We start from the raw sequence: 16,356 nt of genomic DNA, 5'->3' as shown, positions 1-16,356 counted from the left end.
CATCAGCATCGATGGCAGTAACAGTCATCACGTAGGTTCCTAGCAGCAGGATAAATAATTGATGTTATATAAACAGTTTACACTCAGATTACACAAGATCACTTTACAAGCAATGGTCAAAGCATGTATTTCTTTTGGTAAACTCTACACATTCCTTCCTTACTTAAAACAAACTAACTAAACTCAAAACTCACCAACAGAGTAATTAAAATACATAAGAGGAGATAAAAATACTCTGTGTTTATAAAATATCAGATTTGCTTATAAGTGAAGAAGCTCCATAAACAATGAAATCCTACAATTCTGCCACAAATAACATTTCTGTAACAACAGAGCATCTCATGTTTAGATACAAATGTGATTAATTGGGCCAAAGGAAATATACTTAATGTTCAGAATTGGTGCACATACTGATAGTGACTGAAAAGCAATATAAACAATACTCTTTCAAAGGTCTTTGAGATGTATCTCAAACGCCAAGTCAACATTGTGAAGTGAGAAAACCCATTTCTTGTACTAACCTTTCTAAAAAATTCATTTTGCAGTACTGACAAATTAAGGAAGTGGCTTCAGCCATACTGCAAACTTTAGTCTGAGCTGATTAGAATTTTAATGAGATCTGAACAACACTTAGGTTTTCTTGAGAATTCAAATGACATTGATTTCAAATCCCAGTATTTCCAAAGCCTCTGAGAATCAGAACTAGAACTGGATTTGGTGACATTTCCGAAGTCTCTTATACCCTGACCTGTCAACTAAATGAACGTCAATGTCTATCATAAAAATAAATGTAAGAATTCTGACATTATAAATAGGATTTTCAAAACCACAACCCAAAACTTACACTCTTAAAGCCTTTCCTGCTTTAGGTTACGTACATAGCAATTTCATCTTTTGGAAATGAATCTTAGCATGCTAAAAAGTGAATTTAGAAAACATGAAATACAAAGATAGTATCTGAGATTTTGCTCCTCACACTAAGACACCTTTGAAAGTATTACAAGGTCTGAAGGCACTACCTTCATCACCTGCAAAATGATACTGTATATTTGAAACTACAAAATGATATCCCCATCTCCCAAAAGCCCATGTATTACCTGGCTTTGATCCTTCAGGGACTGTCCCATTCCAAACCTGGTGTAAGAATTCAGGTCTATTGTCATTCATGTCAATGACATTAATAACGATGTCAATAGGATTTTCCACCTGGTTTCCATTTACATCCACTGCGTGTGCTCTCAGCTGCAAAAATAATTAAAAGTATTAGAATTTGCACAAATAGATATAATAATGGTGACAGGAAATTTCAGGCCAGACATTTTTAGCTCAATGTATTTTTTTATCTGTCACTGTTCCCTCATATCGAACTTTTAAGTTCTCAACTTGCTAATGGAACTGCTGTTCAGACTTCTAAAGTATTCTAAGTTGCAGACTTCTTTAATTTGCTGAAAATTATCTTAGATCATGTAATTATGATAACTACCAGTGCCTACTGCCACATATAATTCTGCTTTTAATAATGGCCATTAGAACACAAACTCTAAAAAATATGCAGATTTATATTAAACAGGAAACATCTTACAACTGATAGGGAAGGAACACTTTTCAAAAATTCTTTACTGATATTACATATATTGAATAGACATGAATGCATAGAAAAAACATAGAGAATAAATTTGTGTTATCTAAAACACCAAGGTAGGGTTTGTGATAAATCACTGTCAGTAAACACACTGAAATTCTACTCTAAAATTAAGCTGAAGCTAAATTATGGACTGAGTTTAAAAGTTACTGACATACTTAAATTTAATGCCCTGATTGTCAAAAAGAGCTGAGTAACTAACTTTGACATCCTAAATTGAAGAAAAAAAAAAAAGGAATACAGTACTTTCTGAAAATGTAAACCTATGTATTCAGGCCAGAGTGTGGCAACTGTTAGGAAAAAGAGCAACTTTCTCCTATAGCAGTCCTGCTGATGCCCATTATACATATATACATGCACACACATATCTTATGGCTACAAACCTACTAGAAAGGAGCAAGACAGCATTATTAACTCACCACTCTGTAAATGACTTATATAAATGTAAATTCCCAAGCCAGTAAATCTTGAATCACCAATGCCAAACGCTCAGTAAAAATCTTACTGATGCCAGAGCTATTGTTGAGAGAGCCTTTCCCCCTCTCCCCTCCTCCCCCTGACATCTCCTGCTGTGTCCTCTGTTTGGGAGCAGCACTCAAAGGGCTTCCCGGAACACAAGGCAAGGAGCGTTTTAATCCACATGTTGGAAAACTCTCTCTAAGAGCTGCGCGACTTGTGTAGTGATTTCAGCATGGTTTCTCAAAAGCACAGACAACTTTAGGTCACAGCCTGGTCCCTTTCCTTGAAACCTTCCTTTTCCTCTAATATTGGAATCTGTGGTCTACTTTGTCAATTTCTTTAGCGCAAAGAATATCATTTTCATAAGCTGACAGACCTAATTTACAATTCCATTAAAATGCTTAGATTTGCCCCTAAAATGAAAATTGGTACGTTATTCTTCCCATCCATTTCTCAAATCACAGCTGCTGCAATTCTTATAGCAGTCACATCCTAATTTGAGTTGCTGAATTAAAAATAAACTTTTGAGAAGTATACAATTCAGTGGAGACTGTGATCAATGGCCTGTGTTTGACATATAAGCTACAGTATCCATATTTCAATCTTTTAAAATTACTTTATCTAAATACACTTAATAACTGTTTACATATGTTAATGCATTTAAGCTGCTTAAATATAGTAAGAGTTAGCCTTATTAACTTCAATAAATACAAATCTGCTACAAACTCTTCAAATCATATCTCATAGAAAACTAAATGCTGGCTGCTCAAGTAATGTTTGAAGCAGATGTTCATCTTCAATTTGATAATCTGATTTATGGTAAATTAAACTCTTACATGAAAAGAAGCAATCTGTTCCCGGTCTAAAGGTTTTGTTACAGACAGCTGTCCTGAGATGGGGTTGATGATGAAGATGCCTGTTGGAGGTTGGTCAGCGCCTGGGCCCGTCACACTGTACCGTAGCGAAAGGCTTTTATCACGATCAGACCTAATCTACACATCAAAAAAGATAAAGTTTACATTAGCTACAAACAACCGCTGGATGGGATGGCTGCTGAGGCAAGCAGCAGCTCTATTTTTTTTTCTCCTCATTTTTAAAGCTAAACTTGTAAAAATAATTATTCTGGAAATGGTATAAGAGGTGGTATAAAGCTTGAAGTTTTCAAAAGCACCCTTTGTTAGAAAGCTGGTCGATCAGATTTTAGAAATGTGAAAATATGCCTGTCTATTTCTCATAATAGAATGAATTGTATTAAACCAAAACGAGTAAGTATTCTTATCTTAAGCAGCATTATTTAGATCTTACAGAAAACATATACTATCATACAATTATATATGAAATGAAAAGTCTGTTTTGTTTTTTCCCCTCTTCCCGTATCTTCCCAGACCAAAGCTACAGACCGTCTTCCACTCTGGCAAAAGCTCTTTAGAAGCTCACCATTTTTGTTTAAAGACTGAACTTTTGTTTCATCTTTTAAGGAAAAAATTGAAGGGCAGCACATCTGTGAGGAGCAGGTGAATCACCGGCACATACATTAACAGAACAGAGCAAAACTGTACCCTATCAACTTGGGCTAATGCTCTGCCAAGTTCCAACGAATTCATCATGACCAGCCAGTACCATGATTGGAAGTCAGCCCAGGAGAGGTGCTGGGCTCCTTGCAATGGCCATGTCTGTGTTGCAAAGTCCTGTGGAACAGCTGGTGTCCTCACCTCATCAGATCCTATTTTCTCCTGGTGTATTCATCTCCTGCCCACGCCCACACCCTTCCCCAGGCAGAGAACTCCAGTGCAGGAGACTGGAGAACTACTGAACCAACAGAGATACCGCTTATTCACTTAAGGAAGTTATCACACTTAGCACCCAAACCAAGGTCACCTTCCACCAGTACAGAAGCATAGGGACAACTTAAACCCCAGGAAATTAGATGCAGCCCACTATGCTATGCAGAGCTAGCGAAAAGAAACCAGCCCAAAAGACTCTGATAAACGTCTGGACGATGAACAAGACAGCATTTACACAAAATCTCTTCAAGAGCTCTCAGAGGGACACTGAAACCACACTGCCATTAACTTCCTTACCCTAACTAATTCCTGAGGAAAAGGTCCTTTGGAATTTTCTGGTAGGTTGATTGGAGGAATAACCCAGTCTCTCTTCTGCCTCTTCAAAGGGCTGCTGTGCTTGTATTGTTGCCATGGAAATATGATGTCTTCAATTTTCCTTTGGTCCTTTCCCAGGTACAAGATAAAATTAAGCACATGTTAGAAGTAGAATTACTAGGAGACATCATAAAGTAACTCAGATACAATTACATAATTGACTGAAAGGCTGTCTTTCCTCTCTGTTCATGGAACTGCTTTATTTGCATTCACAGTGCAGTATGAAAATAACCAATATTATTTACAGCTGCACCGCAAAATTATAAGAACTTGTTTTTTTAAGCTTGGAGGAGAAAGGGAATTATAAACCATTTATAACATGGCACTACTGTGTAAACTATTCTGCAATTTCTGAAAAGTAGTTAATATTTTGCAAATTTAATAGTATGCCTTTACGTATTTCTCATTAGCTAGAACTTCAGTTCAGGTAATGTGCTACTGTACACTAAATTTAGATCTGGATGTTCTAAAATATAATTTGAGTTCCAAGAGAAGTTTAATACAAACTGGTAAGGAATGTCTCAAATATTTATGACCCTATTAAATCCCATAGAATTAATGCTGTAATTATTTTAAACCTATGTCAGCCATGATGGATGCAGTAGATGACCCACTTTACACACTGGGCATTAATCTCCGCCGGGTGTCAACATTCCCTTCCTATTCCCTTCTGTATCTGCAGTCATTTCATCCTTTGCATGACAGCACACAGAGCTAGCATACCTAAGGTTGGAGACAGGGCGACAAAAATGCTTTCCAAACATTTTAAAAGATAAACTTTTTTTTATTTTAATTGACTATGTCACAGAGTATAAACAGATGCCCAACTGAAGGCCAAGTTCTACTACTCTACATTCTGTTGATGGTAAGGATACCTGAACCGTGTCTTTGGAATGAAGAGGGTATGCTCTGGCATATCTAAGCATCTGCTCTTTTACTACACTTCCACGAACAAAATCACAGTATTTCCATTGTTAAAAACACGTCTTAGCATATTTAACACAATCATTGTGTAAGCAAACAAAAAAATGAGGATTACACAGCACTGGTCTCCAGTGTGTTCTCAGGAAAACTGTCTTGCATAACCACATTGTCTATTTTGACATTATGCTTAAATCTTTAATGTGTACCTATTACAGGAATGTTAATCTATGAATAAATTTTGTTCTTTATCTGTAAACTAAGCACTTTAAAAGAGAAGGCAAGAAACAGCAGGCAGCAAGTAATATAACAGAAAGAGGTAGACAACCTAATATGCTTTCCTAAAGTAAATATACTGTTAATTGCATATTGCTATGTCTGAGTTTTGTTATATTAAGTGGTTTGTCCTATGGCAGCTTCCAGCAGAGGGAGACTATCTTCCTTAACAAGTAAGTGCTGGAATCATGAATAATTAATACAATCTCCAATTTGATTATGACAGGACAAGACAAAGCCAATACTCCCTGCCAGAACTGCTTTCCTACTTACTGCTGTAAATCTACAGCTCCCATCTAATAAATGTGACTGATGCATTCTATCACAGATTTGTTTATTTTCCGGTTACATTTAACCACTTGAATAAATACTATAATACTTCCAAGAAATTTAAAATAAAGAAATGGCTGTGTGAGACTTAAATTCAGGTATAAATCTCAACCCATACAAACAAAAAGCTCAAACATAAATGAATTCTATACAGTTAAACAGGTATGTCTTTCCACGCCTTAGCAAAGCTACAGAGTAAGACTACAGAAGTTCCTCCTGAAGCTCCAGCTTTGCATGCACCAGGTGTCCATTAATAAGCTGGCTCATGGAGAGGTGCATGACAGGCAGAGTCAAACTCCTATTTTTATGCCTGTTTGTAGAGCTACATTTACACATGCTGTATTAAGTTGCTGTTTTACCTTTTCTGAAGCCCCTGTGAAGGCTGGTTCAGGGGTTAGCTTCACTCTCATTTGCCACTCTTGCTGGGTTTCCTTGTCTTGAGCAGACACAACAAACTCTGTGGGCTCTGCTGAAAGTTGAAAGCTTCGTTCTGCATAGACCACACCATCTTCACCTACTCTGAAATCTTCTGGCTCACTGCTTCCAAAGTGTATTTTTTTGTTTCCATCACAGCTTCGAAACCTCACTGTAAAACAGACACAAAATGATGAACAAAAAAAATGAAAAAGTGGCCCACTTGAACTCAGTGTGACATACAATGCATTAAGAATAAATTCAAAAGCAGAAATACTTAACTTGTAACTGCTATTATCACATGCAATTATGAGTTAAGACTTGTACTTTAGTGGTCAGTCCACATAACAATGGTATTCTTCTGTGGACTGCTAGGCACAGATTTTAAGCCCAGACAGACTACTTTTCTCCCAAAGATCGACCTCCTCCACCAGCAAGAAAACCATCTCCTTCCAGGTTGGTTTCCAGTGGATGGCTGCAGGGGTTTGTACCTCAAGCTTCATAAAGATCCAGTCAAGTCAACTCATTAAAAACACTAAAAAAAATTAATTACATTGTAACCACAATTTCAAACACAACGTTCCCTGTCAATAGGGGTAAGACAGAAATCCAGAAATCTGTTAAGAGATAAAGTTCTGTGCCCAGTTCAGCCTGCGATCCAGCTGTGTCATCTTAGGTAGGTTACTTAGGAGTGCTGGGGCTAAGTTTCCTCATCCCTCATCAACAAGATGGGGGGAGGCAGTAAATACTTACCTCACAGAAACAACCTCAGTTAAAGACCTTGCCTTTTTTATTTATTTTTAAAGCTATTTTGTGTGCTACACATATCCATTAGTCTACTTAGGAGTTACCTATTCTTGTTTAATTCCCTCCATCCTTCTTTCTGTCATGTCTGAAAGATGCACATTGGAACAAGAAGCCAGTAAAACCAACTGTATAGATAATGATGTGAAGTGCACAAAACAGAACTGGTAACAGGATACTGCCTTCTTTACCCAATTCTTTTCACTACCACTTATCTTCTGGATGACCGCAAATAAGAATAAGCAAAAAAAAGGAAGTGTGCTTTTATAATTAATGACCATTCTTTAATGTTTCCAAGGCATTATGAAATATTTTGATTGTATGAGCAACAGAAATGCAAAACGTCATTATGAAGGTTGTGCTGAAATCCACATAGTGAAGATGAAATGACGCTTTATGCCTCATTTCAGTTATTGGACTTTTTATATTGTGCTAAACCATGCACAAATGATTTAGCTGCAAAACCTAAAGGTCTCTTTCAAGAAAAATCACTACTAAATGTCATGCATCATACGCTTTCTCCTGTAATGCACTGTTTCCAGGAAGATACTGAGAAGAAGAATCATACTTTTTTGTATTTGAACTTCAAGGACCGACATGATGTTCAGATGACAGACTTAATTTCTTTCCTTATTGCATTCTTTCCGTTTTCCAGAATCCCCCATTTGCCCTCTCCTGACAGAAAAGACTTAAATCTTTCTTTAAGAATTAGTACTTTAGAAGGGTCCAGCAGGTACAAAAATGAGACAAAGCACAGCACTTCTCCAAATAAATGATACAGCATCAACCTTCTTAATAATGAACTTGCTGGACTGGGCAGGGATAGTGCTCTTTCCAGATGGCTCACAGAGTTTGAAGGTCTTCCCCTGTGAAATGCCAGCCTCACTTTGCGGAGAAGAGCATGCCATGTCCACAAAACATTGAACCCTGGAAAAACAATCTGCCTGGGTAAAAGGCTGAAGCATCACCAGCAGGGCTCCTCCTGTGATCCTTCTTGGAGATGTTGCTTCAGGTCTTCCTCATAATCAAAGAGAGTGCTTTTTTGAAATTCTAACACTCAGCCTCTCATGTAAGTTTTCTGATATATTACTCTCTAAGCAATCCCTGTGGCTCCTCAAGTCCATCCTACCTGCTTCATCAAGTACAATGACTTCCTTTCCTATGATCTACAAGCTACAGGTCTGCAGGATTTGGAGAAGGTGACAGAACTTCTGGTTTGCTGTTCACATGGGAAGAGAAAATTGACAGGCAGAAGGTCCAGCTCCCAGATGTTGATGCATTCTTTTCAAAATAAGCCTTGCAGCTCTCTGAAATACTATGTTGAAATGCAACAGCCAACTGAGAAAATGCATGATTATAAGACAAGGATATAAAACTACCAGTTAAAACAGCTATTGCAGTACCTAGAAATCATTACCACAGTTCTAATTTTGTAATTCTGATTGTCCAACTTTTAGAGCTGGACATACTGTATTGCCTAGCACAAAAATAAAAAGATGTCCAAGAAGAGGTTCCTCAAAGGTACTACATTTAATGATTTAAGAAGTTAATGACAGGTCTAGCAACAGTGCTATTTGTACTCGGTTTCTGAGAAATAGACCACCCAGACCCCAGGAACAAAGGAAGTTGGGCATCCTTGAAGTGCCATCGCTTTTTACGAACAAAACCCTCCGAAACAGTTCACGTTGAGAGACTAAGTCAAAAAACCAACCAAACAAAAAAACCAACCACACCAAAAACACCCAAAAAAACCCCCAAATAAAGCCAGGCAGCAATAGCTCTGTGCGTCTGTTGACCTCTCAGCTATGACTGCTCTCAAAATCTGCTCTTCAAAAGAGTGTCTTGACCAAAAGGATGAAGAGCGAGTCAAATCCACCTCTGGTTCTTCTCTGACTTAACTTCTGAAAAGAAGGGAGTGGGAAAGAGAATGAATATTAATCTAAACTTTGATCATTATTGTTTTGCAAAAATGCAAAAGTTAAAATGAGTATCAGTCATTAAGGTCCAAAAGATTAAGATATCATAGCCATATTTTATAAAAAATTATTATCCATCTATTACACAGTAACATACTATATTCATTTTAGATTTTCAAATTCATAAAAAAGAGGATTCCTTCCTCCCCCATCTTCTTACATATAGACTCCAGCAACAAAAAATATAAAACCAAGAAAAAAACACCCTGCTAGCCACTTCATTGATATTCTTCCTCCAGGCAACAGTATATTATGAAATTCAATGAAAATCCCTTTCCTTTGACAGTATCCTGGTAAAAACGTATAAAATTGTCAATGCTTTGTGAGAATTATTCTCCCTTTGCAAGGAGCACATATTATCAAATTATACTCAAGTATAACCATCTATAATTAAATTCCCTTGGCAGAGTACAGGTTGTGCAGTAGCTACTCTCCCCCCAGCTGCATGGTTATCAGTCTCGTAAATTTGATTTAGATCACTTTGCTTCATTTTTCAGTGTTCAACTAGTATGAACAAAGAGTGATTTCTGACAGTGGGTTTTTAGGCAAAGATTTTTCCAAAAATGCTACAAGAGATACTTTTTTTGTACTGTGAATAATGACCGTTTATGCAACCATGTTCTTTCTAACAACCACAGGAAAGGGAGGCATGTTTTTCATAAGTCACTTTATGCTGACCAATCAATGACAGGGATTCTTTTCACTTAAAAAGAAGGTTAACAAGATATATTATGCAGAATCTTAGTCACTTTATATGCAGCAGAAAGAGATTAATTATCTGATTTTACTGGTTTTTACTAACACTGCATAAATGATCAGATATGAGTATCACAATCTGTAAAAATAACTCACAGATTTTTAAGTATTTCTCATCTGAGTATCTTGTGCATCTTCTGAAAGTATCTATTTTTTAAAAGTATATTATCTGAAAGCCATAGAAAGTATGAAATCAAAATAGGAAATATAATTGTTTCAGTTTTAAAGAGAATACCTTTAGTCAGATCAAGGCAGTAATTAATATGCAACATGGGAGCAAATGCAATCAGTTCCCAGGCTGAAAATATGGCTGTGCACAAGGATTGATAAAACTAGGGTCTTTAAACAAAAGAAAAATTTTATTTAGTATAAGATTACTATTAAATACTATACCCTAAGACAAAACCCCATTAGTATCCTAATTTGTGAGTCTTTTCCTGTCCTAAACCCAAGACAAGTATATATTATTATTAAAGCAAGAATAAAAGAGAACCTCTGAGTGTAACATTCTGAAATGAAAATCTAAAGCTACGTGGTACTAAAGGAAGCTCTCAGTTTAACACTCTTGCATGGAAGTAATTACAACATATGCATACATATGTAGTGTACAAAACGTTAAGAACTAGACATGCAAATTCATTTAAAGTGCACTAGAGATCTCTACCACTCATGCTCAGGTCTAATGAAATGAATGATTCATAGTATCTACAAAATACATGTCTAAGTCTAACCTTGCGTACCTGACTAGTAATCTTCAATTAGTTAGAATCATTTCTCAGACAATAAAAAATCTTTTTCAGCTACTTATGTTGGTTTGCACTCTTCAACACCTTGCTTCTGCTCTTTTTCTCTTAGGCAAATAACATCAGAATTACTTGATCCAAGCAAGGACTGAGCAAAAAAGTGATATAATGGGCTATATTATTAACATAAATTTTTCATGAACATATTTGTGTATAATATAGAACATTAATACCAAATTTTCTTTACTTGCTTTGATTGCGAGACAGGTTGCACTGAGTTTGGCATCTGGATTTTTTGCACTTTGAAAATATTCAATTCACTTCTAGATAACATCCACATGTGTACAAACAAACAAGTGTGCTTCCTGCTGGAAATTTGCTGGAATGGTGTTACTCCTCTTGAATGCTCTTCTCAATGCCTAAGCATTGACCTGAAGGCAAAGGCTCAGTAAGAGGACATTATGGAAACTGTAATGAATGCCAAGTGCTAACAACACATGTACTTCAGCAATAGAGTTGAGAGCGTTCATCATAAAATGGAAAACCTAAGGGTATTTAAACCACTCGGAATCATTCTGCAGCAGACAAAATAAATAGAATAAGAAAGTATCTTAGACACAACTACCTACTAGATACCACTTTTACCTTTGACAGAACGAGAAATTATATGGAAACATTCTCCTTGAACTGTCTAGCTATTTGCATACTTAATATCTGAACGCTGCTTTCTCCAAGAACACTGTATTTAACAAGTCTTCTCAGACAGAGAAGCAGGAGAAAACTACGCAAAAACCCTCACATAATCTCCCCCTTACTTTATAAATTAGTAATTTATTCAGACTGGTTAATTCTGTATCTGTAAGATGATCTGTTAGTCCTACTAACACAGTGCACGTGCTCGTATTTCAGTTCATGGCTTGTTGGAGTGGCATGTGAAATGCCCCTGAGACATCCTTTACTACAATTATAGACGACCTTCAAGAGAAGTAGGGTTTTGACATCACAGTGAACTGTTACAATGACAAAGAACTGAACTACATTTTAACTTGCCTTTTCCATCACCAGCAGCACCTTTAAAGTGGATCTGATTTTAGAACTTCCTGAAATCAGCTTAAAACAATTATTTAATATTTGATTTTTGATACATGGGTGGTCCACAGCAGCCAGAAAAATGTCTTGTTTTCAGCTGTACGCCAAGAAAACTAGCTACAGAAATTGCTGATTCAAAATGCATATGGAATATAATCAGGTTATTTTAGGCAATGGCCATTTTCCTACCGGTATAATTATTCAATTTGTCATTATATTCTTTAGAAACAATTCAATACACCAGCATTGTTTCTAAAAGGTTCTTCTAGTCTTTCATTCTTAATTCCCTTTCTTTTCTACTTTTATATTCATGCAGTTAGTTTATCCTGTACTCCAGACCATCCAGAAAAATCTCAAAGAGCTACTCAATTTCGAGCCTTTCTGGAGTAACCAACCTGTGACACTTCAAAAAAAAGCCTGGCTGTCAAAAGGCAGCTACTCACCACTTCCTGAAGGGCAAGTCTGCTAATTCAGTAATTGCTTTTGAAGATCTCTGCCTTTGTGCTGAGTACTGTGTTCTGCCACCCCAGCCCATGCCAAGTAGAGGGCTGTTTCAGCAGGTCACACAAACCCAATTGGAGTTTTGCCACTTACTGAGGGCCAAATATGGCCATTTGCTTCTAATTCCTAATTTCACTTGTCTTCACAAGTTTTAAAACTTGGTGCCAGGTTATGAAGCTCACAAGCAGTGAAAAAAGCATCACTTCAAAAGGTTTCAACTGAGATAAAACTAGGGATACATCCAAGCTATTTACCAACTTTAGGTGTTTCATGATCTGACTAATAGCAGCTTAACTTTCTACATTTCCATGGTGTACTGTTTGTTTAATTGTCTATTCAGTTAGGAAAACAATAATTAAAAGGAAAAGTGATATGCAGACTTCAGTTTAATGAAAAAAAGCATACAGTATGAATTAACTGAAAGCAGTTTGAATGATCTGCAGCAGGCATTAGGTAAAACCTAGTACTAATATATGACTTTACCTTGTGGAATTAGGATGTTAAGTAAGTAGTATACTGCACAAAAGCTATAAAGTTTTATGATATACTGGTAAAAATAACTTGTGCTGGTTACTACAACTATGATTCAATGCAATTCTCTCTCCTACCCCCACTCCCCCACCACTAGTTCTAAATAGATAAATATGCACGTTTCCTAAAATAACATACTTTTAAAGCAATATGGCAGCCTACATGACAGAACGATAGAGGACATAGACTTCGCTCTCCCTATCTCTGTAACATTTTTTTCGTTCTTAAGTTTTACAATTACATTGAGATTTTTTTCTTGTAAAGTATTTTGTTACAGGGTACAATTGGGAAATATTAAAGTTCTGTCATACGTAACAGGACTTCTTCCTCATAAACCCTAATAACTCAAACACAAATACCTATTTTTAAAGTATTTTCTTTCACAGGTGGCTACCACCAGACTTCCCAATTTCTGTATTCACAGGGAAAGACTCAACACAGTTCTTTAATAAAATGCCATCTAGTTTCCAGTTCCCATAATCCTTTTTGTTTACAGAACAAAGTCGTAACAGGCATGCCAGAATGAAAATGGGGATAATGTTCTTTCTATTCGATAGAAATGCCTCTGCAGCTTTTCAGTATGGGAATACTAGCCATCAGCAAAACACAGGACTGGTATCTCAAACAGAGTCCAAATTATATCTGATTCACTGACCCTTTTCAGTCCTTGCCTCTACCACTCACTGGCACAAAGATCTTCCGCGCTTTCACACCCCTTTTGTCTTTAGTTCAGAAAAAATAAAATGCAGAAAAAGAGAATAAACATCTTCAAAAAGGGGAAGTACTTATATTTCGACAACTGCTTTTGTTTTAAAACACAAAAAGGTTTCTTTCTCTTTTCTTCCACTCTATGTTGTTAAAGGCAGTTTCACTATAGAAGAGTCTATAGGCCCCTGCAGAGTTCTGCACCAGCCTTTTTCTAAATGATGCTAGCTGAAAGAAAACTCAGTAATAAATGTCATTTCTGTACTCGAGAGTACGCAATGCACCTTTAATACTTTCCCAAGTATACCATTCTACATAGTAATAAAAAGAAGGATTAAACGCTAATCTCTTATACCCATAATGCATCAACTGACTACACCTGCTAAAATCCAACTTGGTAATTAAAAAATATATCTACTTAGCAGCCAAACCAGGAGACTAAAGGGAAAGTACTGTCTCTGCAGACAGCTAGCAGAAAACAGTTGCAAAATTGAGGCACTTAACAGAAACCTATTTTTACCCCTATTCATTTTTATGTGACCTTAAGCAGTGTAAGAAACAAATACCTACAATTATGGTGCAGCAATTAAAGGGCAGTTTTAGAGCTACAGTAATGACTTAAATATCTAGTAAAAACCAGATAAGCAGCTTTGCCTTTTAGTCTATCTTTAGAAAATGCAAAAAAAAGTTAGCTTTCTCTTTTTTTTTTCCCCATTTCTTTTCCCTTGCTAGCAATAAGTAGAGCGAGAACAGAGAATAGATGCCTTTATATGTCCCCTTTGCCAACTGCTCCTGGTCTGAAGTTCTTATGTGCTTCAGGTTTCAAGCTTTTTTCCTAGATTTTCTTTCTTTCTTCTTCCTCCTCCCCATCTCTTCAGGTGTTCTGTTTTCTAGTTTTTTAAACTTACTTTATTCCCTGATGCTCTCATTTTTCCTGTTCTCATTTTCAACTATGCTCCTGACCAAGGTGCCAAAGCTTTACTAATTTCAGGCTGCAGCTCAGGCTTCAAGCACACCTAGGCAGAAAGATAACTGGAGGGCTGTCTTTACAAAAATAAACAAATGAACTATATAAATAAATATGCAGGCTCCTGGAGTTTCTGTAAAGAGACAGAACTTGCTGAAATATCAAAGGGGTGCATACTTTCAAATGAGCTGATGATCTATTTCATGAATGCAACCGCTCAGCAGTTTTAAACAGTGGCTTAAGTCCCCACACTAAAAGGGGTTTAGAAACAACAACAGAACATAGGAAAGAAGCATATATCGCTTTTAGGCTATATATCACTTCTTACCATGAAAAGAAATACAATAAGATAAAAATAGGGTGGTTTCTCATTAAATTACAGGACTGTTCAGGCAGAAGTGAGCATTGTATTTGCATTGCATTGCATCAAACAAAAATTCCCAGCACTGACCTGGTCAGCATTCCTTGCCTCCCATTTAAAAAAGATATGTCTTGAAGCAGATGCAAGAACACTGAATATTCTGTATTCTGCTGCACACCCCACAATACCACCTGTTGCTTGGGACCACATTTTGCAGTCCCTCCCATGTGGCTATGGACACTGTGAGGGGAAAGGGAACAACTTTCCCTAAACTTGCCTTTCAGCTTCACAAACCAGCACACATTTGAATGTGATGACCCTCCACAAACATCGGTACAGATTTTCCTCTTATTCCTTCCTTTCTTCCTTCCTTCCTCTGTCTGGTCTGTCCAACACTGGTGGCTGTTGTCCCTCTCTCACATGTCACTGCTCTGGGCATGCTACAGTCTAATTTTCCAAAGCTGCAATTATTCTTTATGACTTTTAAAAGGTCCTTAGTCATACTCTAGTTACCGCAGAAGCTCTGCATGTCACTTTTTTCCTAAAAGATGAATGCTGTTATCTCAGGGGGGAACCTGGAGAACCTTCCAGCCAACAGAGCTGGATATGGGCACAACTGCACAAGCATCACCACAGCAAACAGCAGGCACAGCCAATCTCAAAGCAGAATCATCGTGTAACACAGGGATGCTCATTACCTCAGCAAATGGTAACGGTGAAAAAATACTCTTTGTTTGAACACTGTGCTTTTGTACCTAACAGGGGCAAGAAACCTGCCAGTTGCCAAAGGGGGTGGAAGAGACAGCAGAGACAGCCTAGCAGTATTTACACTGATGTGGTTAGATAGCAATAAAAATCATAAATCCCATGGATTACACTATCACTGGATCATGTCCAGTAGGCCTCAGGCAGAAAACTAGTTGGCATGGCAGCTTAATAGAATCTAGTCAGACCTCAGGTTTTTATCATTATTATTCTTAAACAGAGATATCTGACCTTAAAAATCAAAAAAAGCACTTGGTGACTGGTGCGGGCTAGTACAGAGTATTTCACAGGCAGGCCACAGAAGTGCTTCCCATAACAAAGCAGAGAACTCAAAAAGCTAGGGCGGTATGTCTGTCTCATCATAAGGGAGTCCCTGTGGGTAAAAGTAACCTCTAGATGGGTATACTCTCCTTCTGTGTATCGCTTTCAACATTTAAAATGGCAAAGGTGACATTCTAATAAATCATTAGTTAATCATCAATAAAGAGGGGGAAATATCAAGAGAACTATCAGGATTTCACCTATTTGAAGATACCTCTATTATTTGGGTCATTCATACAATCTTGTTATAGCATCTCTCCAAATATGCCTCATGTTTCCCCTAGATCCAATAAATGTGTGTACATACCTTAAAAATAAATGAAGGACCACTAGTATTAGAATGAATCAGAAATATACAGGAAATTACTTGACACCGCTGAGCATGGAAGTTTACCTAAAACATTGCAACACCCTAGGAAAACTTCACTGTTGTAATCAATCCACACACGGTAGCAAAGAGTAATTAGTACATATTCTACATGTTTTTCCTCATGAGCTAAAATAAGTACAATGATCAGAAAAAAAAAATCCAGTGCTGGAATACTTTTTAGTGGCAATTAGTGAAGGCTCACAGATGATTATTAATTACTTATATCTTCTTGGTTGATTACCTAAACCATATTCTCAATGAGACGA

General features: G+C 37.0%; 1 protein-coding gene across 1 annotated transcript in view; it reads right to left on the bottom strand.

Moving 5' to 3' along the window:
• CDH2 (cadherin 2) overlaps positions 1-16,356 on the bottom strand; it is a 117,457-nt gene that overhangs the window by 31,730 nt on the left and 69,371 nt on the right. The window contains 6 exon segments of the mRNA XM_027674813.1: position 1; positions 4-39; positions 1,098-1,242; positions 2,938-3,093; positions 4,183-4,329; positions 6,147-6,373. The exon segment at position 1 is cut by the window's left edge and continues 91 nt beyond it. Of these exon segments, the coding sequence (XP_027530614.1) occupies position 1; positions 4-39; positions 1,098-1,242; positions 2,938-3,093; positions 4,183-4,329; positions 6,147-6,373 (712 nt within the window).

The sequence above is a fragment of the Neopelma chrysocephalum genome, unplaced genomic scaffold (assembly GCF_003984885.1).
Source record: "Neopelma chrysocephalum unplaced genomic scaffold, ASM398488v2 Primary Assembly neopelma1_22, whole genome shotgun sequence".
NCBI classification, from domain to species: Eukaryota; Metazoa; Chordata; class Aves; order Passeriformes; family Pipridae; genus Neopelma; species Neopelma chrysocephalum.
This window is presented reverse-complemented; position numbering and strand designations above follow the sequence as displayed.